Source organism: Pan paniscus, chromosome 20, assembly GCF_029289425.2.
Source record: "Pan paniscus chromosome 20, NHGRI_mPanPan1-v2.0_pri, whole genome shotgun sequence".
Taxonomy (NCBI): Eukaryota; Metazoa; Chordata; class Mammalia; order Primates; family Hominidae; genus Pan; species Pan paniscus.
This window is the reverse complement of record NC_073269.2, coordinates 43,486,716-43,513,114: the sequence shown is the minus strand read 5'-3', so window position 1 is coordinate 43,513,114 and position 26,399 is coordinate 43,486,716. Positions and strand designations below refer to the sequence as shown.

Genomic DNA, 26,399 nt, shown 5'->3' with positions numbered 1-26,399 from the left:
TGTGAGAAAAACAAAATTTTGGGAGGTGGGGGGTGCTACAGGTGGAATGCTATGGTTTGAATGTGTATGTCCCCTCCAAAATTCATAAGTTAAAATCTTATCTCCAATGTTATAGTATTAAGAGGTGGGGCCTTTAAGAGGTAATTAAGTCATGAGGGCAAAGTCCTCATGGATGGGATTAGGGGCCTTATAAGAGGGTTTGAGGTTGAAGGGAGCTATCTCTTGCTTTCTTGCCCCTTCTGCCTTCTGCCATGTGAGGATGCAACAAGAAGGCCCTCATCAGATGCCAGCATCCTGATCTTGGACGTCCCAGACTTCAGACTTATGAGAAAATAAATTTATATTCCTTTTAAATTACTCATCTCAGGTATTCTGTTATAGCAGCACCAAATGAACTAACACACCCAAGATGCAGAGGGCCTTTTTTTAAACGTGAATCAAAACTAAGAAGACTTAAAGGAACAAACTGGCAAATTAGATAATATTATCAATTTTTCATGGCAAAAGGACCATAAACAAATTCAAAAGACAAATAGCAAACTGGAAGAAAATATTTGCAACTCACATAAAGTGCTAATTTCCCTGCTATACAAGAAAAACGCTAGAGTCCAGTTGAAAATTGGGCAAAAATATCATGAGAGTTCACAGAAAAGAAGTGCAAACTCATTCATAATAAGAAAAAAGCAAATTAAAACTACATTGGGAAATCATGTTCTACCTATCAAATTGAGAAAAATCCAATAGTTGGTTGGCTTGAGCTAACAGACGGGGAATTTACACCCCAAAAGCCTGTAATACCTATACTTTATTTATTTATTTAGAGATGGAGCCTCGCTCAGTCGCCCAGGCTGGAGTGCAGTGGATCAGTCTCGGCTCACTGCAACTTCCACCTCCCAGGTTCAAGCGATTCTCCTCCTCAGCCTCCCGAGTAGCTGGGACTACACGTGCACACCACCACACCTAGCTAATTTTTGTTCTTTTGGTAGAGACGGGGTTTCACTATGTTGGCCAGGATGGTCTTGATCTCTTGACCTCATGATCCACCCACCTCGTCCTCTCAAAGTGCTGGGATTACAGGTGTGAGCCACCGTGCCCAAGCTGTCACATTTATTTTTAAAGTATATGGAGGCCAGGCACAGTGGCTCACGCCTGTAATCCCAGCACTTTGGGAGGACGAGGTGGGTGGATCATGAGGTCAAGAGATGGAGACCATCCTGGCCAACATAGTGAAACCCCGTCTCTACCAAAAGTACAAAAATTAGCTGGGTGTGGTGGCGTACGCCTGTAGTCCCAGCTACTTGGGAGGCTGAGGCAGGAGAATCGCTTGAACCTGGGAGGTGGAAGTTGCAGTGAGCTGAGATCGTGCCACTGCACCGCAGACTGGGTAGCACAGCAAGATTCCATCTCAAAAATAAATAAATAAATAAATAAATAATTTTAAAAAGTGACAGTTATGAAAATTGATCACATATGAGGCAGTAAGCGAAGCCTCATTCAGTTCCAAAGAACAAATGTAAACATCTGACTATCCTGCAATAGCATTAGAAAAAGATAGCCAAGCCTTTTGAATTAAAAAAGAATACATAAATTACAAAACATGTGAAAATGAATAACAATGAAAACATTAAAAGCCAAAATTGTGGGACATAGCTTATGTAGTACTTAGAGGAAAATTACAGCTTTAAATACATTTATCAAGAAAAATAAAAATCAAATTGTCAATTTACAAGTGTGGAATAAGAGGAACAGAGCACACTAAAAGAAACAAAAAAGAAATTATAAAGATAAAGAAATCAATAAAATAGAGAATTAGAAAAAAGTAAGAGAAAAGGATAACAAAACTGAGACAGGGTTTTGAAAAGATCAATGATCAATAAGTTATATAAACCTCTTTTAAGGCTGATATGCAAAAAATGAGCAAAGATTCAAATAAGAAAACGAAAAAGATGCAAATAAGAAACGAAGTTACAATAATAAAAATATTATAAAGGACTATTTGTAAGAAAAGTTGATAACCTAACAAAATGAATACATTTGAATAAACCTAATAAACTGAAGTCATATATAGAGACATTCCTTCGGGGAAAAAAAAAAGTCTCAAGGCCAGATGGATTTTCAACTAAATCTTAACTTTTATGAATGGAGTTGATAAATTATTTGATAAGGGATAAACAGGGTAAGAATAAACACTTCATAGAAAGTGTCCAAGTGAGTGGCAAGTATACAGAGATGTGCTCTAATTCACCAGTAGTCCTTAATAATGCAAACGAACACATTCAAGAACGAGTGTTTGCAAGGATGTAGAAAGAGGTGCTGCTGGTGAGAATGTAAACAGTTGCAGCCATTCTAGAAAGCAATCTAGTTGTTCCTGGTAACATTGAGTGTACGAAAAACTCTTTATCCCACTAGGCAATTGCCAGGCAAATAGTCTAACCTAGTTCCAGTCTGCAAGAATATTCTTTGTGGTAGCCAGGAGTTGCATCCATCGCTACAGGAATAGATAAGTAAAATGTAGTAAATATACACAATGAATTACTACACAAATGTTAGAAGGGATGAACAGCATTAGAGCACTGTGCACAGAGAAACATGAAAAATCTGAAAATCAGTTCTCACTAGAAAAAAATGAATTTGTAGCATAGTACCATTCGTATTATGGGAATGCACATTCATTTAAGAATGTATATCAAACATACCTGTGTGTGTGCCTATGAAGAATAGGAACTGGGAATGATGGGGGGGGAGCAAATCAAGAAATTAGTGTGACAGTAAATTATTTTGATAATGTACTATGAAGTCTAAAAAAAAACAATGCAAAATAAAAAAAAACAAAACCAAGGGCTATGCCTATTTTTTTCTTTTCCTGGCCTCTGTTAATAAAAGTCAGCATCCTGGCTGGGTGCCTGTAATCCCAGTCCTTTGGGAGGCTGAGGCGGTTGAATCACCCGAGGTCAGGAGTTTGAGACCAACCTGGACAACATAGTGAAACCCCGTCTCTGCTAAAAATATAAAAATTAGCCAGGCATGGTGGCAGGTGACTGTAATCCCAGCTACTCGGGAGGCTGAGGTAGGAGAATCGCTTGAACCCAGGAGGTGGAGATTGCAGTGAGCCAAGATCGCACCACTGCACTCCAGCCTGGGAGACAGAGCGAGACTCTGACTCAAAAAAAAAAGAACAAAGTCAGAGTCCTAACAGTCTCAAATATCAAGGCCGGGCGTGGTGGCTCACGCCTATAATCCCAGCACTTTGGGAGGCCGAGGCGGGCGGATCACCTGAGGTCAGGAGTTCAAGACCAGCCTGGCCAACATGGTGAAACCTTGTCTCTACTAAAAACACACAGACAAAAAATTAGCCTTGCGTGGTAGCAGGCACCTGTAATCCCAGCTACTCGGGAGGCTGAGGCAGGAGAATCGCTTGAACCCAGGAGGGGGAGGTTGCAGTGAGCCGAGATTGTGCCATTGCACTCGGGCCTGGGCAACAAGAGCAAAACTCCGTCTCGAAAAGAAATACGTATATATAGAGGGAGCTCTGGGAGACTCTAGAGCTGCAGCTACCACTCCAGGATCAAAAAGATGGGCTGGGGCCACTGCTGTTTGGGACTCAACCCATGTACGTAGAGGAAGGACGTGGGCTGAATTCACAATTCCGTCCCCCATGAGTAGCTTGCTTTCAGGGACACAGTCCAACTCTTTGTGATTGATTTTATCATTAATAATAACCCCATTGTTAACTGTTTACAAATTACATTCTTTCAATTAATCCTCACAAAAAATCAAAAGGCTAGAATTATTATTCCAGGGTTACAGATGACTAAACTGAGCCTGAATCACTTATTCAAGCTCTCCTGACAAAGAGTTGACATCCATATGTAGGTCTAACTCCAAAGTCCATACTTGTCCCAATATCCAAAGAGCTGATACTTTCACTACTCTTTCTCAAAGAATATGTGAGAAATTGCTGTGTAAATACCTGTCTAAGAAAGCTGTCCAGGAAGGTGACTTATTCCTCTGTTAGTGAAGTATCGCCACCTCATGGCTTCCAGCAATCTACTTTTCTCCACCATCCAATCTATTACCTCCCTGTCTCGAGTTTTGTGAATAAAGTTGAAAATCTTAGTAGGGTATAACAAAATATATTGAGACAGAAGGAAACATTTTTTTCCCCAAAAAGGAAACATTTTTTTCCCCAGCGATCTCTAAAACGGGCTCAATCATAATGGCAGCAATTTTGTCCAAAATTCATGTACTGGAGGGAGCAAGGAGTTTTCTTAAATTAATCCCCAGTGGCTAAATTCTGACAATTAAGCACCAACATTAAATACACTATAATTAAGTGAAATTTGTTTAGATTGTAAAAGGCCATAAATTCATCTGAGTCAAGAGTGTTAAAATGTAACACACAAATATGTAGACATGATAAAATGAGAATAAATTAGTAAGTATAAAGTGTAAGTGTATATATACCACTAAAGATTTCCTTCCCATTAGCTATAAAGGCATATAAATGTGTCTATAGGTGGGTATATATATGTAGTTTGGATAGATGGATGGATGAGTAGATAGATAGATAGATAGATAGATAGATATAGGTAGATAGATAGATAGATATTTCTCTTTTAGGTCTTCACTCAAAAGTTAACTTCAGAAGAGCCTTCCCTGGCTCCCCATCCCTTTCTTCATCGTTTTCACCTTGGAATTTACTTTCTTACATATTATATATTTTACTTACATATCTTTTTCATTGTCTTCCTTATTAGAAATTAGCTCTCTGAAGGCAGGAATTTTTGTCTGTTTGGTTCACTGCTGTATCTCCATTGCTTAGATTAGAACAAAGCCTGGCACACAGTAGGCACTTAATACAAAAAATTTAAATAAAATACACATCTTCGGATGCACATACACACACATAAACAGAAATCTCTAGATGGTCCTAATAACGATCAAATATTAATAAAGCATAAATTTTCACTAATCCTAAGAGATCAGGTCAATATATCACAAGACAATGGGTTGTACAGTTGAAAAGAAACAAAATTTAGTACTTCATTGTGAGGAGAAACATCAGATTGTAAAATACACTGAAGCTAAACACATGGGTACAAAAGATTTTATCAACATTACAAGTGAAGTTTAACTATATAAACAGAGAATTAACCAGTAGCTTAGGTTTACGTCACTCTCGAGGATGAAATCAGGTGCCATACATAGATCAAAAATCAATTAGTAGCTGTGCACAGTGGCTCATCCCTATAATCTCAGCACTTTGGGAAGCCGAGATGGGCAAATCACTTCAGGCCAAGAGTTGGAGACCAGCCTGGGCAACTCGCAAAACCCCATCTCTACAAAAATACGCGAAACTTAGCCAGGTGTGGTAGAGCACACCTGTAGTCCCAGCTACTCAGGAGGCTGAGGTGGGAGGGTCGCTTGAGCCTGGGAAGTTGAGGCTGCAGTGAGCCATGACTGTGTCACCGCATTCCAGCCTGGATAACAGAGTGAGACCGTGTCTCAAAAAAAATAAATAAATAAAATAAAAATCAATTAGTGAGTAACTCAGACTCTTCTTACTGATCTGAGTCATTCTTCTTCTTCAAGTTTGGTAAAGTTTACTGTAACCTTCTGAAACTTTCTGAAATAAATTATTACTCAGTGCTTGGAAATTATAAAAATAAATATCCTTATACCTCCAGGAAATATAATAAAAAATAAAGAAATGATGACATGAATTAAGCTTATAATATTAATATGTTTCAGATTAGATGTAACATAAGTTTGGAAATATTTTATAATCATATTTGTTTCTATTCAAGGTTTGAAGTACTGAGTCACTAAATCTGTATTTTAAGCTGTTTAAAGGGAATTTGAATATTTATGAAAAATAATTTTCAGATTTTATTAGAAATAAGTATAAGTTGAATATTTCACTCTATGCACACATATATTCGCTCTATCCACACATATAAATCCTTCATTCTTTCCTCTTTAATTTGTTCTGATATGTTTTTACAGATGCTCTTCAGGCAATACCCAATATTCTTACTGGTTCTCATTATTCAAGATGGCCCAGCTGCCATATCACCAGTTTATTTCCCTATATCCATTCAGATAAAAAAGAAACGTATTGCCCTACACCTTCATCTTCCTCATTACTCCCAATAATGGAAATGATTTAGTCTCTAAAAATTTTAGGCATTAACTGCTTTACTTTTACCGTTTGTTAAAAATGACTCATTCTTTCTGCCAGCAATATCTTTGTTTGATATCTCTAGCTGCAAAGAAGTTATCCATATACTTCTTAAACCAAATTTATTTATTTATTTATTTACTTATTTATTTTTTGAGAAGGAGTTTCGCTCTTGTTGCCCAGGCTGGAGTACAATGGCGCGATCTTTGCTCACTGTAACCTCCACTTCCCAGGTTCAAGTGATTCTCCTGCCTCACCCTCCCGAGTAGCTGGGATTACAGGCATGCACCACCACACCCGGCTAATTTTGTATTTTTAGTAGAGACGGGGTTTCTCCATGTTGGTCAGGGTGGTCTCAAACTCCTGACCTCAGGTGATCTGCCTGCCTCGGCCTCCCAAAGTGCTCGGATTACAGGCGTGAGCCACCGCACCCGGTCTTAAACCAAATTTAGAGCCCACCCACAAAAGACCTCATTTACAATTTAATTGTTATTATATTCTGCCACAGAATATGTTTAGACCCATACTGAAAGAAGAAAATCAAGTAATTCCTTGAAGATGAAGAGCCATTCATTAAACAAATGAAACTATTATTCTCTTAGCTTTCCATTCTCTCTTTACAGGCAAATGGTTAGTCACTGTGACAAATGATTTTAACTCCTTAAGGGGAAGCCTGTTAAAGAATTTTACTTGGTGAATTTTAAAATATTCAGCCATAATGTGAAAAAAACTAAGAAACACTAAAATAGTTTTATCGACAAATAAAATGTAACAATTATCTCAGTTTTATGAAGGCTGTGTATTCAACTTTCATAAACTTGTTATATCAGAAGGTTGCTCCTCAGGATAAATAATTATGCCATGTAAAAAATTAAGGCTTTCTTTTATGTATAGCAAACATAGAATGTGTGAATCAGCACTCTAATTCCATGAGGCAAAAATATAATCCAAATTAAGCAAAAAAAGGAAATTTATTGGATCACAAAAAATGAAAAAGGATGGTGATGGTGTAGCTGTCAGGAATGACTGGATCCAGGAGATCAAACTGTATCATCATATTTCTGTCTCTCATCTCCATTTTCCTCTGTTAGATTTCTCTTTGGGAAAGCTTTCCTCATGAGTGGCAAAAAGGCTACTGGTGAGTTTTTAATCTTATTAAATCCTTGAAACTTGCAGTTCCAGAATAAAACCTCTCTTACTGCCCATAGGAATACCTGCAAAGGACTTCATTGATCCAGACAGGGCCATTTGCCAATCCCTTATCACTAGGTTGGGGGAAATAATTGGCCAGCCCGTGACCAGTCCACTGCTGTCCCTGATTAACAGTTTCATCTGAATCATATGCATTGAGGGTGGGGTAAGCCAGGTATAGAACAGATCAAAAAGTAACAGATGTGGCCAGGCACGGTGGCTCACGCCCATAATCCCAGCACTTTGGGAGTCTGAGGCGTGTGGATCACCTAAAGTCAGGAGTTCGAGATCAGCCTGACCAATGTGGTGAAACCCCGTCTCTACTAAAAATACAAAAATTAGCCAGGTATGGTGGCAGGCACCTGTAATCCCAGCTACTCAGGAGGCTGAGGCAGGAGGATTGCTTGAACCCAGGAGGCAGAGGCTGCAGTGAGCCAAGATTACACCACTGCACTCCAGCCTGGGCAACAGAGCGAGACTCTGTCTGAAAAAAAAAAAAAAAAAGTAACAGATGTCTACCACTGAGCTACTTCAAATAATGGATATTCATGAACTGAAATATGAACTACATTCAAAGAATTACTAACAAAAAAGAACTCATTAATATTTAATAAGGACTGAGTGGTAACCACATTTTCTTTCCTATACTTGTTATAATCAGAGCATTTCTCTACTATGAATTCTCTGATGTCGTCTAAGGGCTGAGACACAGCTAAAATTATTCCCACATTCGTTACATTTATAAGGTTTTTCTCCAGCGTGAATTCTCTGGTGTAGTCTTAGGGACAAGATCTGATGAAAAGCCTTCCCACATTCACTACATTCATAGGGTTTCTCTCCAGTATGAATTCTTTGATGTTGATTAAGATATGAGCCACAACTGAAGGCCTTTCCACATTTGTTACATTCATAGGGTTTCTCTCCTGCATGACTTCTCTTATGGTGAATTAGAACTAAAGCATCACTGAAGGCTTTCCCACATTTACTGCATTCAAATGGTCTCTCTCCAGTGTGAATTCTATGATGTCGATTAAGTTGTGAGTCAGTCCTAAAAAACTTCCCACATTTGATGCATTCATAGGGCTTTTCTCCGGTATGAATTCTCTGATGTTGATTCAGGTGTGAGCGATAGCCAAAGGTCTTCCCACATTCACTACATTTGAAGGGTTTCTCTCCTGTGTGAATTCTTTGATGTAGAGTAAGGGCTATGCGTCTGCTGAAGGCTTTTCCACACTGATTACATTCATAGGGTTTCTCTCCAGTGTGAATCCTCTGATGTTGATTAAGGTGAGCACTCTGTCTGAAGGCTTTATTACATTCTTTACATTCATATGGTTTCTCACCTGTGTGAATTCTCTGATGTTCAACAAGGAAGGCATAACGGCTAAAGGCCTTCCCACATTCATTGCACGCAAACGGTTTCTCTCCAGTGTGGATCCTCTGATGTTGAGCAAGGTGAGCACTCTGTCTGAAGGCTTTGTTACATTCCTTACATTCATAAGGTTTCTCCCCAATATGAGTTCTTTGATGTTCACTGAGAAAGAAGTCGTGGCTAAAGGCTTTTCCACAGTCATTGCATGCATATGGTTTCTCTCCACTGTGAATTCTCTGAGGTTGAGTAAAGAATGAGTAACAGCTAAAGGCATCACCACATTCATCGTATGCATGGGGTAATTTTCCAAAATGAGTGGTCTGATGTTGAGTAAATAATGAGTGGAAACTTAAGAGCTTTGAAAAATCATGACTTTCATAAGGTTTCTCCCCAGGAGGAATTCCTATATCTTTACTAAAGTACGTACTCTGGTTGAATTCTTCACATTCATTACCTATCAAAGATTCCTTCTCAGCACGGAGTCTTTTGTATTCAATTATGACTGAATTTTGGGGGAAGAGTTTATCATAAATATCAAATTTATGTACTTGCTGTATGGTAGGAACTTTCTGTTGTGTTAAAAATACTGATTTCAGGGGTATGCTTCTCCCAGAATTACTAAATTCATTGTCTCTTTTCCCAGTAGAGATTTCCTTAACAGCTGTCACTTGCATGAAATGCCTCTCCGCATTTCCCTGATGTAGCTCAAATTCACCCTTATATTTCCAGGCTTCTCTGAAACTGGAGCATTCAAGGCCATGACTTGCTAGCCTTTCCATTACCATCTCCTGGGATATTTCATCTTCATCAATGAACCATTTTGGAGATAATTCCTCAATTTCACACCAAGACTCCCAGTCTGAAAAATATCAAGAAAGCAAATGTCTCCTTTGTTCTTTTGCTATGAGGAAGAAAATTGTTAGAGAAGAAATGGAAGAATTTAACTGGGGGGAAGGAGGGTAGAAAGTCTGTGGTTCTAATAGCTCCCAAATATGGCCATGCAATATGAACAAAAGACAATGGAAGCACAAAGAATAAAGAGAGCTGAGAAGGGAAGGTGTATGTGTTGACGATGGGGAGGTGGTAGTTGGGGACACAGGTAAAATGCAGGTCATCAAAAGGCAGGCAAAGCTAAATGCTAACAAGATAAGGAATTGAGGATGTCTGATTAGATCACAACCAGTTTCCCTGCCTCTAGTCTTTAAGCCCTCCTGTCCATTCTGTGCTGGTATTCATAAGACTGAAAGCTCCATGAGGGCAGGGATGGATGTTCACCCCTTTTTCTTCTACTATTGCATCCAATGCCTCAGACAATGTCAGCATGTTGTTAAATGGATGACTGCTGCCAGATTAATCTCATAGCAACTTTTTCCACTAATGCTGTTCAACAACTTCTAAGATTTTTATCAGGGTCCAGGGAAAATTTATATATATTTTTTCTCAGTGACTAAAAGAAACCTAGTGGTCAGCTTTTCTCACCATTAAGGGAAAATGATGCCTATTGAGAAGATACGTGATACTTTCAGGAGAGGATATTGGTTGGGTAAGGTAGAAATAAAACTGTTTTTTAGAAGATGATCTCAAAAAATGAGAAAGTCCTTTCACACCACAATAATCAGCCAATATATTCAAATACATAGAACCTATTAGTAGGTCTGAAGTACCTAGTAGAGGGGGGAAAGCCTGACACAAGGTCTTTCTACCTTTTGTAAATTCTGAGAGCTCAAGCCTGTGCAGGTGATAATTCCATATGGCACATAATGAAGGATAAGCTAATATGATATAGATTATTACAGGTATAAATGTCAGGAAAAAAGAGATCAAAACTCACTGAATAATTCTCAGAGAATATGAGCTTGGTGTTCAAGGCTATAATCAGGATTCCAAAATATAGTGACTATTTCAGTGACAGAGACATTTTCATGTTTAGATGTGGTTAGGCATTATTTTAGAACTACGTATTTTGGCATTTGGGGGTTAAATAGATACAGTCTTTGCCATAACAGTTTCTCATCTGTTGAAAAGTAAAGCTGTCTCCAGTATAGGTCAGAACAAAATTGAAAAGGAAATATTATTCATCTGTATCTTTCTTCTTTCCAATACACCCTTCACCCAAGGAAAGCCTCATCCCTACCAGTCCGTCCTATACACCGCCTTGGATTTTCTTACTTGTCTACACCCAGGCCTGAGAGGCCTTGTTCGCCTGTCCTTTGTCAGGTCCATACCATTCATTCTTTCCCTAGAAATACAACTACTTCTGTTCCCTCACTCAGGTGCCTGGATCTCATCTCTTGTAGGCATCACCTGAAGCCACTATACTCCATCTTACCAAAAATAAGTCTTTACTCCAGGCAAATAGCAGATTTATACAATAACTAACTTAATGCTGAATAAAAGAAGCCTGATGGGAGAAGACTACAGTTATTTTCCAACATGGGAGACTCTGAGGTGCCTGGAGCTCCAACCACTATCTTTACATATAGACTTACAGATTGGATCCCTTTGATTAAAAGACTGTATAGAGCTATGCTATCCAATACGGTAGCCACTAAGTATAAGCAGCAATTTAAATTTAAATAACATTTTAAAAAGTCAGTTCCTTAGTCACACTAGCCACATTTTATGCACTCAAAGCCAAATGCGGCTAGTGGCTACTGTATTAGAAAGCACACATATAGATTATTTCCATCATCAGAGAAATTTCTACTAGAGGCCAAGCATGGGGGTTCCCGCCTGTAATCCCAACACTTTGGGAGGCCGAGGCTGGGGGATCACTTGAGGCCAGGAGTTCAAGGCCAGCCTGGCCAACACAGTGAAACCTCGTCTCTACTGAAAATACAAAAATTAGCTGGGCGCAGTGGCTCACATCTATAATCCCAGCTACCCAGGTGGCTGAGGCACGAGAATTGCTTGAACTGGCAGGTGGAGGTTGCAGTGAGCCAAGATCACGCCACAGCATTCCAGCCTGGGCGACAAAGCTAGACTGTCTCAAAAAAAAAAAAAAAAAAGAAAAAGAAAAGAAAAGAAAGTTCTACTAGACAGAACTGGACAGAGATCCACATTAATACGACAAAGATCTTATGGTAAATGAGGAAACAACAGAAAAACAGGGGAAAGAGTCCGTTAAAGGGAGAACAGAGCTCTGAAAAGAGAAAATGGATAGTGGTAAGAACTATCTTATACATCTCAATAAGCTGAAGGATATGAAAATGAAGAAGGGTACCTGGATGTAGCTAAACTAGAAGGGCAGAAGCCAGATTACAAGTGATAAGACAGTGGAAGAGAACCTGAGGTGAAGGCAGTGAGTTGAGATTACAACTGCTATGTAAGTAATTGGAAGAGAGAAGGGAGTAAGGTTGGCAAGAACACAAAAAAAGTCCTACAAAATGTTACGAAATTCTTCTAAGGAAGATTTAAATGAACCCACGTAATATATAATTGCAACAAAGCAAAAAAATAATATATGCATATGTTTTTACCACAGGTTAATTTATATCAGGTCAGTTTCAACCAGAATTCCATAAGGATTTTATTTCAGAACTTAAGAAAATTATTTTAAATAAACTTGGACAAAAGTAATCAATAATATAAAAGAAAATTATGAACAAAAAAAGAACATTCCAAAACCAATAATAGGACCCAAGCCCTTGCATTTTATACCTTTCTTCCATCAAAATCTCTGTGAAAGAACTCAACCAGGGTTGACTTGTAAAATTCCCTATCATTGTGGAAAAGGTCAAGAAAAAAATATCAAGAGAAACATACTTACAGCATTAAAAACCTGCAAGACACAGAGCACACAGTGAAGGGGAGCATGACCTCCTCACTACCATCCTGACCACATCTGGTTGAAGGGAATGAATTTGACATTAACCTTGAAAACTTGTGTGTGGGAGAAAACACAAAGTCAAAAGGCAAGGGACAATCTGAGAAAAAACAGCTAAAACATGTATCAAAGAAAAATGAATAATGCCCAGAATTTAGTTCTACTACAAATCAGTAAGAAAAAGAAAAATAATCTAATTCTCCAAAAGTGGAAGTATGCCAGTAATCCCAACAGTTTGGGATGCCAAGATGGGAGGATCGCTTGAGCCCAGGAGTGCTAGACCAGCCTGGGCAACACAGTGGGACCTCGTCTCTACAAGAAAAATAAACAAAAAAATTAACCAGGTGCAGTGGTGCGCATGCTGAGGTGAGAAGATTGCTTGAGTTCAGTGGGTAGAGGTTGCAGTGAGCCAAGATCATGCCACTGCACTCCAGCCTGGGCAACAGAGTGAGAACCTGTCTCAAAAAACAAAACAAAAAAATGTATGAGCAGGTAATTCACAGAAGAGAAAAACTTTATAGACAATGCATTCCTGGAAAGATGCTCAATAATATCACTAGTAAATTAAAACCATAAGAGCATTTCCCTTCCTCGTATCAGCAGAAATTTCACTTAGACAATATTAAGGACAATATCAAAAGCTTAAGTTGAAGAATATCAAGAGAGGAAGGAAATGCCATTCTCAGACACTGTCATTGTTAGTACGAGCATAAACTGATACAATCACTTCCCAGAACAAGTTGAGTATCTTGTAAATTAAAACATGCACTTCCATGTTCCAGCAATTTTACTTCAAGGTACATATTTTGTTTTTTTTTTTTTGAGACAGGGTCTTGCTCTGTCACCTAGCCTAGGCTGGAGTCCAGTGGCACTATCACAGCTCATTGCAGCCTTGACCTCCGAGGCTTAAGTGACCCTCCTACCTCAGTCTCCTAAGTAGCTGGAATAATAAGTGCACAGCACCATGTCAGGCTAATTTATTTATTTTTATTTTTAAATTTTTTTCCGAGATGGAGTCTTGCTCTGTCGCCCAGGCTGAAGTGCCGTGGCGCGATCCCAGCTCACTGCGAGCTCCACCTCCCAGGTTCAAGCAATTTTCCTACCTCAGCCTTCCGAGTAGCTGGGATTACAGGAACACACCACCACGCCTGGCTAATTTTTGTATTTTTAGTAGAGACGGGGTTGCACCATGTTGGCCAGGCTGGTCTTGAATTCTTGACCTCGTGATCCACCCACCTCAGCCTCCCAGACTGCTGGGATTACAGGCATGAGCCACCACACCCAGCCTGAAAGTGCTTTTTAAAAACTATAAAACCCAGAAAATATAACATAAGACAATATATAGGATTAAGCCCAAATTTATCAAAAATGTAATTAGACTTTCACTTATTAAAATGAAAAGAAAATTAGATTGGTTTATAAAGTAAAACTCAAATCTGTATTGTATATAAGCCCTACACTTAAAGTTATTTTAAAAAGTGGAAAATAGGCTGGGCACAGTGGCTCATGCCTGTACTCCCAGCACTTTGGGAGGCCAAGGCAGGTGGATCACAAGGTCAGGAGTTCGAGACCAGCCTGGCCAATATGGTGAAACCCGGTCTCTACTAAAAATACAACAATTAACTGGGTGTGGTGGTACGCACCTGTAGTCCCAGCTACTTGGGAGGCTGATGCAGGAGAATCGCTTGAACCCAGGAGGCGGAGATTGCAGTGAGCCAAGATTGCGCCACTGCACTCCAGCCTGGACGACAAGAGCAAAACTCTGTCTCAAAAAAAAAAAAAAAAAAAAAAAAAATCAGCTGGTTGTGGTAGCTCACGCCTGTATAATCCCAGCACATTGGGAGGCCAAGAAGGGTGGATCACCTGAGGTCAGGAGTTTGAGATCAACCTGGCCAACATGGCGAAACCCTGTCTCTACTAAAAATACAAAAATTATCCGGGCATGGTGGCGAGCACCTGTAATCCCAGCTACTCGGGAGGCTGAGGCAGGAAAATCACTTGTACCTGGAAGGCAGAGGTTGCAGTGAGCCAAGATCGTGCCATTGCACTCCAGCCTGAGTGACAGAGCAAGGCTCCGTCTCAAAAAAAAGCATAAAAAATCAAGGAAACGCATTCTCCCATACAGTCTTAGGAAGGAATGTAGGCTGCTGACATCTTGATTTTAGCTCTGTAAGGCCTACTTTTTACTTCTGACCTCCAGAGCTACAATAAATTTGTGTTGTATTAAGCCACTAAATGTGTGCTAATTTGTTACAGCAGGAAAAAAACTAAGCAGACAACTTTTCTGGAGGGGAATGTAGCAATTCCTTATAAAACTACGTATATACGGCCGGGCACTGTGGCTCATAACTGTAATCCCAGCACTTTGGGAGGCCAAGGCTGGTGCGGATCACGAGGTCAAGAGATTAAGACCATCTTGGCCAACATGGTGAAACCCTGTCTCTACTAAAAATACAAAAATTAGCCAGGCGTGGTGGCATGCGCCTGTAGTCGCAGCTACCCGGGAGGCTGAGGCAGGAGAATCGCTTGAACCCGGGAGGTGGAGCTTGCAGTGAGCCGAGATTGCCCACTGCACTCCAGCCTGGTGACACAGCGAGACTCCATCTCAAACAAAAACAGTAACAAATGGACCTGAAATAACCAACCTAAGTAATTTTGGAAATAGTATTTTGACTGGACACTATAAGACTAAAACAAAAAGTACTATATACAAATACCTAAATCTAGTTGGTAAATTTGTTTCTCACAAAGAAATAAGTTAGAAATTCTGAAACTACTTTATGTGTATACTAACATTGAACAAATAGGTAAATATATTTTTTCTCATTATCAGAAAAAGAAATTACAAATAAGTAAAGGAGGAAGGCTACAATAAACCCTGTAAAGCAGGACTAGAAATCAAGTTATTAATATAAACTGATAGTTTTAGTATAGAAAAAGATAGAGGTAATAAAAAATGGGAAAAAAGAGGCAGAAATAAATATAGGGATGTGTGTGTAAATATCTATCTATCTATCTATCTATCTATGTATCTATCTATCTACCTATCTATCTATCTATCTGTCTCCTAGCTTTAGCTGCTGTCAGGGCCAGAAGCAGTGATATCCCAGTAGCCTAGAGCATACCTAGCTTGGTTTCTAAACACCATTTCCCAATAAAGCAATGAGGGCTCCTTGGAGAAGTGGTTGATTCAAGGCTGGGGCAAGGAAAATAAGAGAACCTGGAATACCTTGTGCCAGAAGGAAGGACGTGCCCAAAAAATGCATGGGGGAATGTCAGAAGGTCAAAGGAACCAATGTGAAGGAGATTCCAACATTCAAAGCTGGAACGATTTGAGAAACATAATGATTCATTGGATTTACTTCATAGAAATAAAAATCCATAAATCCAAAAATAAATCCATTTAAATTTTATGAAGTCATTAAATTTTATGAGGTAAATTAGATTTACCTCATAGGAAAAAAATCCATAAATATAATTGAATATATAAGTAAATGGAGGAGAAGGAGCAGCTCTTCCTACAGAACAATCCCAATTAATATACACAAGGAAAAGAGGGAAATGGAAAAAATCAACATTAGGTTAATACCACAGTAATAATAGTTGAAGAGATCCAGCAATAAATGCTAAAATAAATGGGCAAAAATTACAGAAGAAACTGAATAATCTCAAAGTATCTCCCCCAAGATATTTATTAACTACAAATAGAAAAATAAGAACTTTATAATGGAGAAACCAAGCAGACACTACGTTCACTAAGTGTGCAAAGTTAACATCACCGGTAATAAGACATATCGACATTATACATCCTTTGGAATGATGCACTGAGAGAGATATAACATTATTTCTGTGACATTCTTTGCAAAAATCCACTACCTCAATCTAATTATGAGAAAATATCAGATAAATCAGATAGATCCAAATTGAGTGCATGCAAATATAATGAGCCATTTGTGTAGAGTGAAGCGTATCTGAGGATTCCAGGAGAGATTTCTCCAAAAAGATGAAGTCAATAGATCACCTAATATGTCCAAGTATTTTGAAAGACTCAGACAATTGATGGTAAGTCGGGAACTGGATTAGGGATATGTATATATAAACTGAGCAAAACAAACAAACAAACAAACAAACAAAATTCCCAAGTCATTATTAACTCCAGGAAAAATAAAAAGGAGTAGAGAAAAAGTAACTTGGCATATGCACAGCACAGCTATGACTAGCACTAAATGGCCATAATAAAATAAATGCTGAATAGTGACTTAATCAAAATGATGACATTGATAAGATAGGGGATGGGAAATGTGTGTATTTGTGTGTGTGCCTTATGTGTTGGATTCAGGAGAAGAAAGTGCTAACTCCTTATTTTCTTATAAGAAGATACCGAATAAGGGCTCACCCTGAAAAAAAATCAAGAGTAGCAACATTAACATATTTTTGGAGACATGAAGGGAACACCAAAATAAACTACAAAAGAAAAGAAAGTGGATCGCTCTAGGAAGAGGAAACTGGGGAGCCAGGAATAAGAATTCCTTCTTTAAGGGAAAAAGCCTTGTATAGGCTTTTTGGTGCAAAGGTAATTGTGTTTTTTGGCAAAACTGCAATTATTTTTGCACCAACCTAATACTACTACTTGATTCTTTAAACACTGTGTGTACATATCTTTGATAATTCTGATAAAAATAAAAACTCTGAAAAAGAAATCTAGAAATGTAATACAATTCTAACCATAAAAGGAAAAGAAGAGCTGAGAAGGATTGAGATTCAAGGTATAGGTGGAAGACCAGAGAGTATAATTTGATGGAAAGAAAAAGAAAAAACCCCAGGGTGTGGTGAGGTTTCTAGGGAAGCACATACTATGGAGATTTCAGTTCTCATCCCACCTGAAGCTCAAAACAGTTTCCTACTTACTACTTGGTTGAGTACTTTACAATAGTCCTCCCTGCCTGGTGATCTGTCACTCACCTGCACAGTGACCCTGTGACATCTTTCTCTCCACCATCCACGGTTCCTTCCCTTGCTCCAGTAAGGAGATCATGTTGGGCTTAGAAATGGAGAGTCCTGTTCACAGGGGAAGAAAAATGAGAGCAAGAGACAGAAAGACATACAGACAAACAAATCAACATGCCACAGCTGTTCTAGGACGCAGACCCAATATCTTGATCATCAGGCAAGAATGGACATTAGAGGAAGAGCTAGAGAATGGAATGACGCTTGTATGGATGAGGAGGAGGATGAAGCTTCTGCCGTGACAGTGGTTCTCAAAGTGCTACGGCAGCTGCAGCCATCACCTAGGAACTAATTAGAAATGCACATTCTCAGGCCACAACCCAGAACTACTGCATCAGAAACTACAGTGGCTCTCAAACTTTAACAGACACCAGGGTCATTTGGAGAGTTTATTAAAACCCAGACTACTGAGCCTACTCCCACAGTTTCTGATTTTGTAGGTCTAGAATGGGGCCTCATAATTTGCATTTTAACAAATTCCCAGGACATGCTGATGTTGCTGTTCCAAACCACCATTCTACGGCAAAGGGAACTACTCATTTCCAACTCTATGAAATTACTTCATATGCTGGGCGCGGTGGCTCACGCCTGTAATCCCAACACTTTGGGAGGTCAAGGTGGGTGGATCATCTGAGGTCAGGAGTTCGAGACCAGCTTGGCCAACATGGAGAAACCCCATCTCTACTACAAGTACAAAAATTAGCTGGGTATGGTGGCGGGCGCCTGTAATCCCTGCTACTCAGGAGGCTGAGGCAGCAGAATCGCTTGAATCCAGGAGGCAGAGGTTGCAGTGAGCCGAGATCGCACCACTGCACTCCAGCCTGGGCGACAAGAGCAAGACTCTGTCTCAAAAAAAAAAAAGAAAAAAAAAAAAGAAATTACTTCATGTGTTCAGAATGTCTGCCAAAAGTAAATTAATTAATTAAAATTTAAGAAAATATATATTTCAAATCATTTCCTGGGAACAGGAAGTAGAAAGGCAAGTAAGTGCTTTTAAGATGTCTTAAGATGTCCTAGATATTCTCAACAGAGGAAGCAAAAACACCCCAAAGGAAGATTTTTAAATTATGGGGGAGAAACATCCTTACCAAGCCATACCAAGTTCCTGTAGTTCTCCAACATGACATCTCTGTATAAATCCTTCTGAGATGGCTTCAGCCATTCCCACTCTTCTTGGGAAAAGTCTAGCGCCACATCTCTGAAGGTCACCAACCCCTGAAATAAAAAAATTCTTGTTCACCAGGTGCCCAGACACCTACATGGTCCTAGCAAAAAAGATGAATTTGGCCAGAGTTCAAAGCTCTAAGTGATGCGAGGAAAATAATTATTGGAGAACAATTACATGCTGAGGTTTGTCAAATACTTTAAGAGAAGAGAAATATTAGAAACAGACTCACCATTTGAAAATTTTACATTTTTGTAAAAAAGACATATATACACAAAATTAGCTTATAACAAGAAACAGCAAAGACTAAGTTGTATGTTACATATACTAAGTATAAAGAAAATCTTATATGGGGGATTCCTTTATATTCCCCAAATTGAGACATCAGGTGGGGCAGAATAGGAGAAAGGCCTTGAATTGGGCTTTAACAAAAGGGTATGGACTGAAAGTTAGACTTTATATGTAAGGAGAAACGTCCAGGAACATATCCTGAAGAAATAATGAGGTATATGTGAAGCAACTTAGATAGAATTTTCATTGGAAGGTTATGCAAAAAATCTGGAAAAAGCTTACATGTTCAAAAATAGAGTTTAGGCTATAGCACTGAACTGTAGGCTGAGTGAAGGGAGAGAGATTTGTTTTATAAGCTGATATATATCCAGTATCTATTACAAAACTGATCACATTGTAAACTCTCAGTAAATATTTGCTACTCAGGGAATAAATGGTGATGTTTCCTATAAAATGTCCATATGAAGAAAGAGTATTCAGTGCTTAAAAATGATAGGGTTCCAGTATGTACAGTATGTTCTCTTTTTTTAATCAAAAATAATGAAATATCAGGCCAGGCGCAGTGGTTCACGCCTGTAATCCCAGCACTTTGGGAGGCCAAGGCATGCAGATCACCTGAAGTCAGGAGTTCGAGACCAGTCTGGCCAAAATGGTGACACTCCGTCTCTACTAAAAATACAAAAATTAGCTGGACATGGTGGTATGTGCCTGTAGTCCCAACTACTCGGGAGGCTGAGGCAGGAGAATTGCTTGAACTCGGGAGGAGGCTGCAGTGAGCCAAGATTGTGCCACTGTACTTCCAGCCTGGGTGACAGAGCAAGACTCCGTCTCAAAAAAAAAAAAAAAAAGAAAAGAAATATCAAATATGGTTATTCTACATAGTGGAATTATGGCTACGGCTGAATGTGTCTAGGGAAAAATTTACACAACTCCATAGTGTTGTATAACTTCCATGTGCTCCTCTACTCTTTTCTGAGTCCTAGGAGGCTGACTGTATCAATAAACTCCCTTGTCCCATCCCATATTCTGTTGGGTTCAGCCACAAGCAAGAGATGAAAGGAAGGTAAGTAAGGCAGAATACTTATTCCCCTGGCTCCCTCCCTGGGTGGGAGTCCCACCCTGGGTGGTGTCTGTCTTTCAATCAAAGTTCAGAGCACCTGTCAGGGGCCCCTCCACCCAGCTCTCTGTCTCTGGATTCAAAGATCTAGGGTTAGTAAGACAGCTATGCTGTTATGAGCCCCAGAGTACAGCATGATCCTTTATAGTTTCTGTATGTCCTGATAATATCTTTTAAATAGTCGCCTTTTGATTGCCTTGCTAGAACCCTGATTGATAAAACATGTTGACACAAAGTACTTCTTGCATATGGCCAGAATGTCCTCAAAAGCACTGCAAAACCACTCTACTATGCTTCCCTAATAAATTCACTCTCCTCCTCTCCTGATAACTATTTCATAACTCTCTCTCAAACCACCATCAACTCATCCCGATCTCACTTTTAACTTCCTCATCCTCCAGCCACCATATGTACTTACCCTTCTGTATCTGTACTCATACCTGTATATTCTGTCTGCCCTCTGTGACTATGAATAAAACTCTGGGCTTCAAAGACCAGTCCCTCCACTTGCCCACACGAAGACATTTTCGCCTCTCTCCCTTTTACTACCAACTATTCTCACTTTACTGGATCATTCCAATCAGCAAAAAAACTGATGCAATATCTTCCCTCTTGCAAATAAATACATAGATAAATAGAAAAAATATCATTTTTATTTAACCCAACATATCTAAAATGTTATCATTTCAACATGTAATCAATATAAAAAATTAATGAGACTTCTTACACTCTTTTTTGTACTGAATCCTCAAAATCTGGTATATACTTTGCACTTGCAGTGTATCACAATTTAGAGTACTCATAGGTGCCTGCTGGCTACACTACTGTAAGTCTAAATTCACTGTCTTTGTTCTCACCTTCCTCATTTTCCATTCTCTTTTTTCTGCCCTTTTTTTTTTTTTTCTGGAGATGGAGTTTCACTCGTGTCACCCAGGCTGGAGTGCAATGGCGCGATCTTGGCTCACTGCAACCTCCACCTCCTGGGTTCAAGCGATTCTCCTGCCTCAGACTCCTGAGTAGCTGGGATTACAGGCATGTGCTACCACACCTGGCTAATTTTTGTATTATTAGTAGAGATGGGGTTTCACCATGTTGGCCAGGCTAGCCTTGAACTCCTGACCTCAGGTGATCCACCTGCCTTAGCCTCCCAAAGTGCTGGGATAATAGGCATGAGCATGAGCCACTGCACCTAGCCTTTTTATTTTTATTTTTTATTTTTTTTTAAGACAGGGTCTCACTCTGTTTCTGTTGCACAGGCTGTAATGTGTACCACATGAATCATAGCTCCCTGCTGCCTCAAACTCCTGGGCTCAAGCGATCCTCCCACCTCAGTCTCCCAAGCAGCTGGGACTATAGGCATCTGCCGCCATGCCTATGTTTTTGGATTTTAGTATTAAAAATTTTTTTAGAGATGGAGTCTCCCTATGTTGCCCTGCATACATAGCTGGTCTTGAACTCCTGGGCTCAGGCGATGGTCCCGCCATCTTGGCCTCCCAAAGTACTGGGATTACAGCCATAAGCCACTGCACCCGGCCTCCATTCTCTCTTAAACCCACCACAATGATGTCTTCATCCCAGTCATTCCATGAAGTAGCTCTTGTCAAGAATATTTCTATGTTACCAAATCCAACGGTGAGTTCTCAGTCTTCGTCTTCTTCAGTCCCTCTCAGAGGAACTTAGCTCAGTTGATCATCCCATCCTTGAAACACTTTCTCCTCTTGGCTTCCAGAACCCACACTCTTCTGGTTTTCCTTCTACATCAGCTCTTCTCAGTCTCTTTTGCTGGTTCCTCCTCTTCTTGTGTGGCTCTGAATGTTGAACATCCTAAAGCCAGTCCTTCGATCTCTTTCCTATCTACATTCACCACAACCTTGCCCTCAAGATAATCTCATCCTGTCTCATGTTTTAAATACACTAAGGACGGCCGGGCACACTGGCTCACCCCTGTAATCCCAGCACTTTGGGAGGCCGAGGCAGGCAGATCACGAGGTCAGGAGATCAAGACCATCTTGGCCAACATCGTGAAATCCATCTCTACTAAAAATACAAAAATTAGCTGGGCGTGGTGGCGTGTGCCTGTAGTCCCAGCTACCCAGGAGGCTGAGGCAGGAGAATCGCTTGAACCCAGGAGGCAGAGGCTGCAGTGAGCCAAGACTGCGCCATTGCACTCCAGCCTGAGCGACAGAGCAACACTCCGTCTCAAAAAAAAAAAAAAGAAAAGAAAAGAAAGAAAGGAAAGAAAGAAAGAAAGGAAAGAAGGAAAGAAAGAAAGAAAGGAAAGAAAGAAAGAAAGAAACGAAGGAAGGAAGGAGAGAGAGAGAGACACAAAGAAAGGAAGAAAGAAAGAAAGAAAGAGTACACTAAGGACTCCCAAATTCACATCTATAGTCCTGAACTCCAGATGTATAATCAGCATTCCATTTGGATATCCAAAAGGTCTCTAAATATATCCAGAACTCAATTATTGATATCCATCCCACTTCACATTGTCTTTCCAGCTCAGTAAATGGGATGCCCATTCATGTAGCTGCCTAGCCAAAAATCTCTGTAGGCATCCTGACTTCTTCCTCTCACATGCCACAACGAATCCTTGATCAAATTGCATTTTCTATCTCCAGTCTATACCCAGAATCTCACTAGCTCCAGTGCCACCATCATGATCCAGGCTGCTATCACCTCCTGTCTGGATTACTAAAAGAGTCTCCTGACTGGCCTCCCTGCTTCCACCTGTACTCCCCTGCTATCTGTTTTCACTTTAAGGCATAAATCAAATCAGATCACAAACGTTCCAATGGCTCTCCTTCACTTAGAACCAAATTCAAAGTTCAGATCATGACTTGAAAGGGCCTACGTAATTTGGTTCCCAGCTATACCTCTGACATCATAGTGCTCATTTCCCTCCAAGGACAGACTCATTGCTATTCCTGGAATACACCAAACATGTTCCCACCATAATAACTTTGTACTCCTTCTTTTAAAGCTCTTCCCCAGATCTCCACAAAACTTACTTGCTACTTTCACTGAAGTTTTGCTTTGCTAAATGTCACTTCCTCAGAGAGGCCATCCTTGACCTCCCTATTTAATAGATCACTCAGTAATCAAACTCTATCCCTTATTTCACTTGCACTCATCGCCAACTCAACAAATCATCATCCATCTAAAGAGGATAGCTCTGCTCCATCACACATTTGAGCATAACACTGAGTAAAAAAGATATTAAATGTTTTGTAGAAGGATTATATGAACAAAAGGTGGAGAGAGAAGTGGAAGGGGTGCTCACTGGGCTATTTGTGATTTTCCCTGTGGTCCCAAAGTCCTGAAAAATGAGGTCACATGTCTGAAAACAAAGTGAAAGAGCATGCTTACCTGGGACATGGCTTTACAAAGCCCCACAGCCATTCCTCCTTCTTCAGTTTTCTCTTCTGAAGAAGAAGAAAGTCCTGAGAAGGGAGAGTTAACGAAGAAATGATGATGTGCCAGCCCTGTGTTTTTGGTCCAAGACCCACAAAAATACTACTGCCCCTTTCTTCTCCCTACATGGGCCAGCCTCACCTTTTCCAAGATCTGGCCAGGGGTGGCAGGGTGGAATCCAGTGCTGAACTTAACTCTCAAAGTTTTGACTTATATATTAAGGACGCATAGCCTGAACTCAACAAAATCCAAAGTCTGTCCTACGGCCAACAAGGTGGTTCATGATCTGGCCCCTGGCTGCACCTCTGACCTAATTTCCTACCCTTCCGCCCCTTGCTCGCCACACTCCAGGCACATGTCTTCCTACTGTTACTCAAACACTGTACACCCCTTCTTCAGGGTTGTGGCCTTTTCCTTCCGTCTGGAACCTTCTCCCAGACACCAGCATGGGCCACTCCTCTTTATTCCTATCTGCATTCAGGTGTCCCTTCATCAGAGGGACTTCCCTGAAAATTCTACCTCAAGGGAACCCCTGTTCCAGGTACTCCATTTTTCTTTACCCTGAATTATTTTTTTCTCAGCATTTATCACCACTGGACATGTTACATACTGCTTTGTTTCTTTATTGTTTCTCTTCCCATGCAAGACTGTAAGATCCAAGAGAACTAGGTTTTGTTTGGTTCACAGGTGTATTCTAATGACAGAACACTACCAGACCATTGTAGTCTCTCAAAAATATTAGATAAATGAATAAATAAATTTTACTGTGCCTTATGTAATATAAATATACAATGTTAACTCATGCTGTGTTGGGCAAGTAATTTTAATCTTCCTGTGCCTCACAATCAGACTAGGTCCGACATAATCCCGTGATCTCACATACACATAAAATTCTCACCCAATCACAAACATATACACATTTACACAATCGGTGGCATAATCTCTCTCTCTCACACACACAGCCGTATTAGCACAAAGATAGAGAGACTGTCACACATGGTTATCTCATTGTGTCATTATCTCATTTAATCCTCAGAACTACTACTGCTCCACAAAACTACAAAGATAGGTATTAATATCTCCACTTTACTGGTAGTAAAAGGGAGGTTCCAGAAGCTTAAACAACCAACTCAAAGTCCGGGGTCCAACTGAAATGTGACCTCAAAACCAGTCCTCTTTTGAGAGGCCACGATGTCTGAATGGGAAATATTCAACACAACCCGAGTAATCAATGCCATATATTCCTTAGAGAGGCATCTTTAGAGATGGCAGGTGTTACCTTTATTTCTCTACAGAAATGCAGCCTGAGGGAAACATCGCCAAATTTTAATACTAAAGCAACAACAAACTGGGCAATCTGAAGTAAGTTCCTTGTCCTCTTAGAGCCAACATTTCTTCATCGTAAAAATAGAGACAGGCTGGGCACGGTGGCTCACACCAGTAATCCCAGCACTTTGGGAGGTCAAGGTGGGAAAATCACTTGAGCCTAGGAATTCAAGACCAGCCTGGGCAACATGGCAAAACCCCATCTCCTCAAAAAGTACAAGAATTAGTTGGGCGTGGTGGCATGTGTCTGTAGTCCCAGCTACTTGGGAGGCTGAGGTGGGAGGCTTGATTGAACCCAGGAGGTAGAGGGTGCTGTGAGTCGAGATTACACCACTGCACTCTAGCCTACAGGACAGAGCAAGACTCTGTCTCAAAACAAAAGAAAAAAAAAAAAGAAAAGAAAAGAAAAGAAAGGGACAACTGTGGTTGACCTAGAATTCAGTATACATCACCCCCTAATTTCACCCCCTAATTCTGGACTACTTTGCACTAGGCAACTCAGTCCCTAGCAATTATTTCCTTAGTGTAGTGCAGCTTGAAATTGTCCATAAAAACTGCAGCAGGGCGCAGCGGCTCACTCCTGTAATCCCAGCACTGTGGGAGGCTCTGGTGGGCGGATCATGAGGTCAGGAGTTGGAGACCAGCCTGGCCAAACATGGTGAAACCTCATCTCTACTAAAAATACAAAAACTAGCCGGGCGTGGTGGTGCGCGCCTGTAATCCCAGCTACTTGGGAGGCTGAGGCAGGAGAATCACTTGAACCTGGGAGGCGGAGGTTGCAGTGAGCCGAGATCGCATCATTGCACTCCAGCCTGGGCAATAGAGTGAGACTCCATCTCCAGAGAAAAAAAAAAAAAAAAAGCAAGACCTCTAGAGCTAAACTGCTTGGGTTTGAGTTCTGGTGCTGTCACTTGTTAACTGTGTGAACTTGGGTAATTTTAATATTTCTGTGCTTCATACATCAATCCCACAATCTCATATATACACACAAATTCTCACCCAATCACAAATATATACAGAGTCACACAAACACACCCATAATCTCACACAATATACAGCCACATAAGCACAAAGATAGATGGTAACATACAACTACACCAACAGAGATAAACAATCACACACAATCACACACAAAGTAGCATACCACAGAAGTCACACATCTTGTCACAATTACCGATACAAAACTATATCTGCAGAGACAGATGGTCATAGTCGCACAATCACATTTGCTGTCACACACAGTCAAACGCAGTTGTATCCGCAGAAACAGGTGGTCACATAACCACACACATGCATTTACACAAACACACAATGTCACACCCCAGTCTCTCATAAACACATACACAGCTACACCTGCAGAGACAGTCACACACAAACACACATATTCACAGTTTCACCCCCAGACACAGATGGTTACAGTCACACACAAGCGGGCGCACGCGCACAAACACACACACACAGTGACACAAGATCACATTCTGTCACACCCGCAGCCTGTCACATAGTTGGTAA

At 40.2% G+C, this 26,399-nt stretch overlaps 1 protein-coding gene across 4 annotated transcripts in view; it reads right to left on the bottom strand.

Annotated features, from left to right (window-relative positions):
* Window positions 1–4,848: 4,848 nt before the first annotated feature.
* ZNF527 (zinc finger protein 527) overlaps window positions 4,849–26,399 on the bottom strand; it is a 62,684-nt gene continuing 41,133 nt past the window's right edge. For 2 of the 4 annotated variants that reach the window (XM_055103115.2, XM_057300542.2), the window contains 4 exons: window positions 23,517–23,590; window positions 18,666–18,792; window positions 17,533–17,628; window positions 4,849–9,603 (listed from right to left, as the gene is read on the bottom strand). In XM_055103115.2, coding sequence (XP_054959090.1) covers window positions 8,030–9,603; window positions 17,533–17,628; window positions 18,666–18,792; window positions 23,517–23,549 — 1,830 coding nt within the window. In that variant the 5' untranslated portion in view covers window positions 23,550–23,590 and the 3' untranslated portion in view covers window positions 4,849–8,029. Of the gene's footprint in view, window positions 9,604–17,532; window positions 17,629–18,665; window positions 18,793–23,516; window positions 23,594–26,399 lie in introns of those variants that run through there. The other 2 variants (XM_008960830.3, XM_055103116.1) reach the window with 2 other exon arrangements.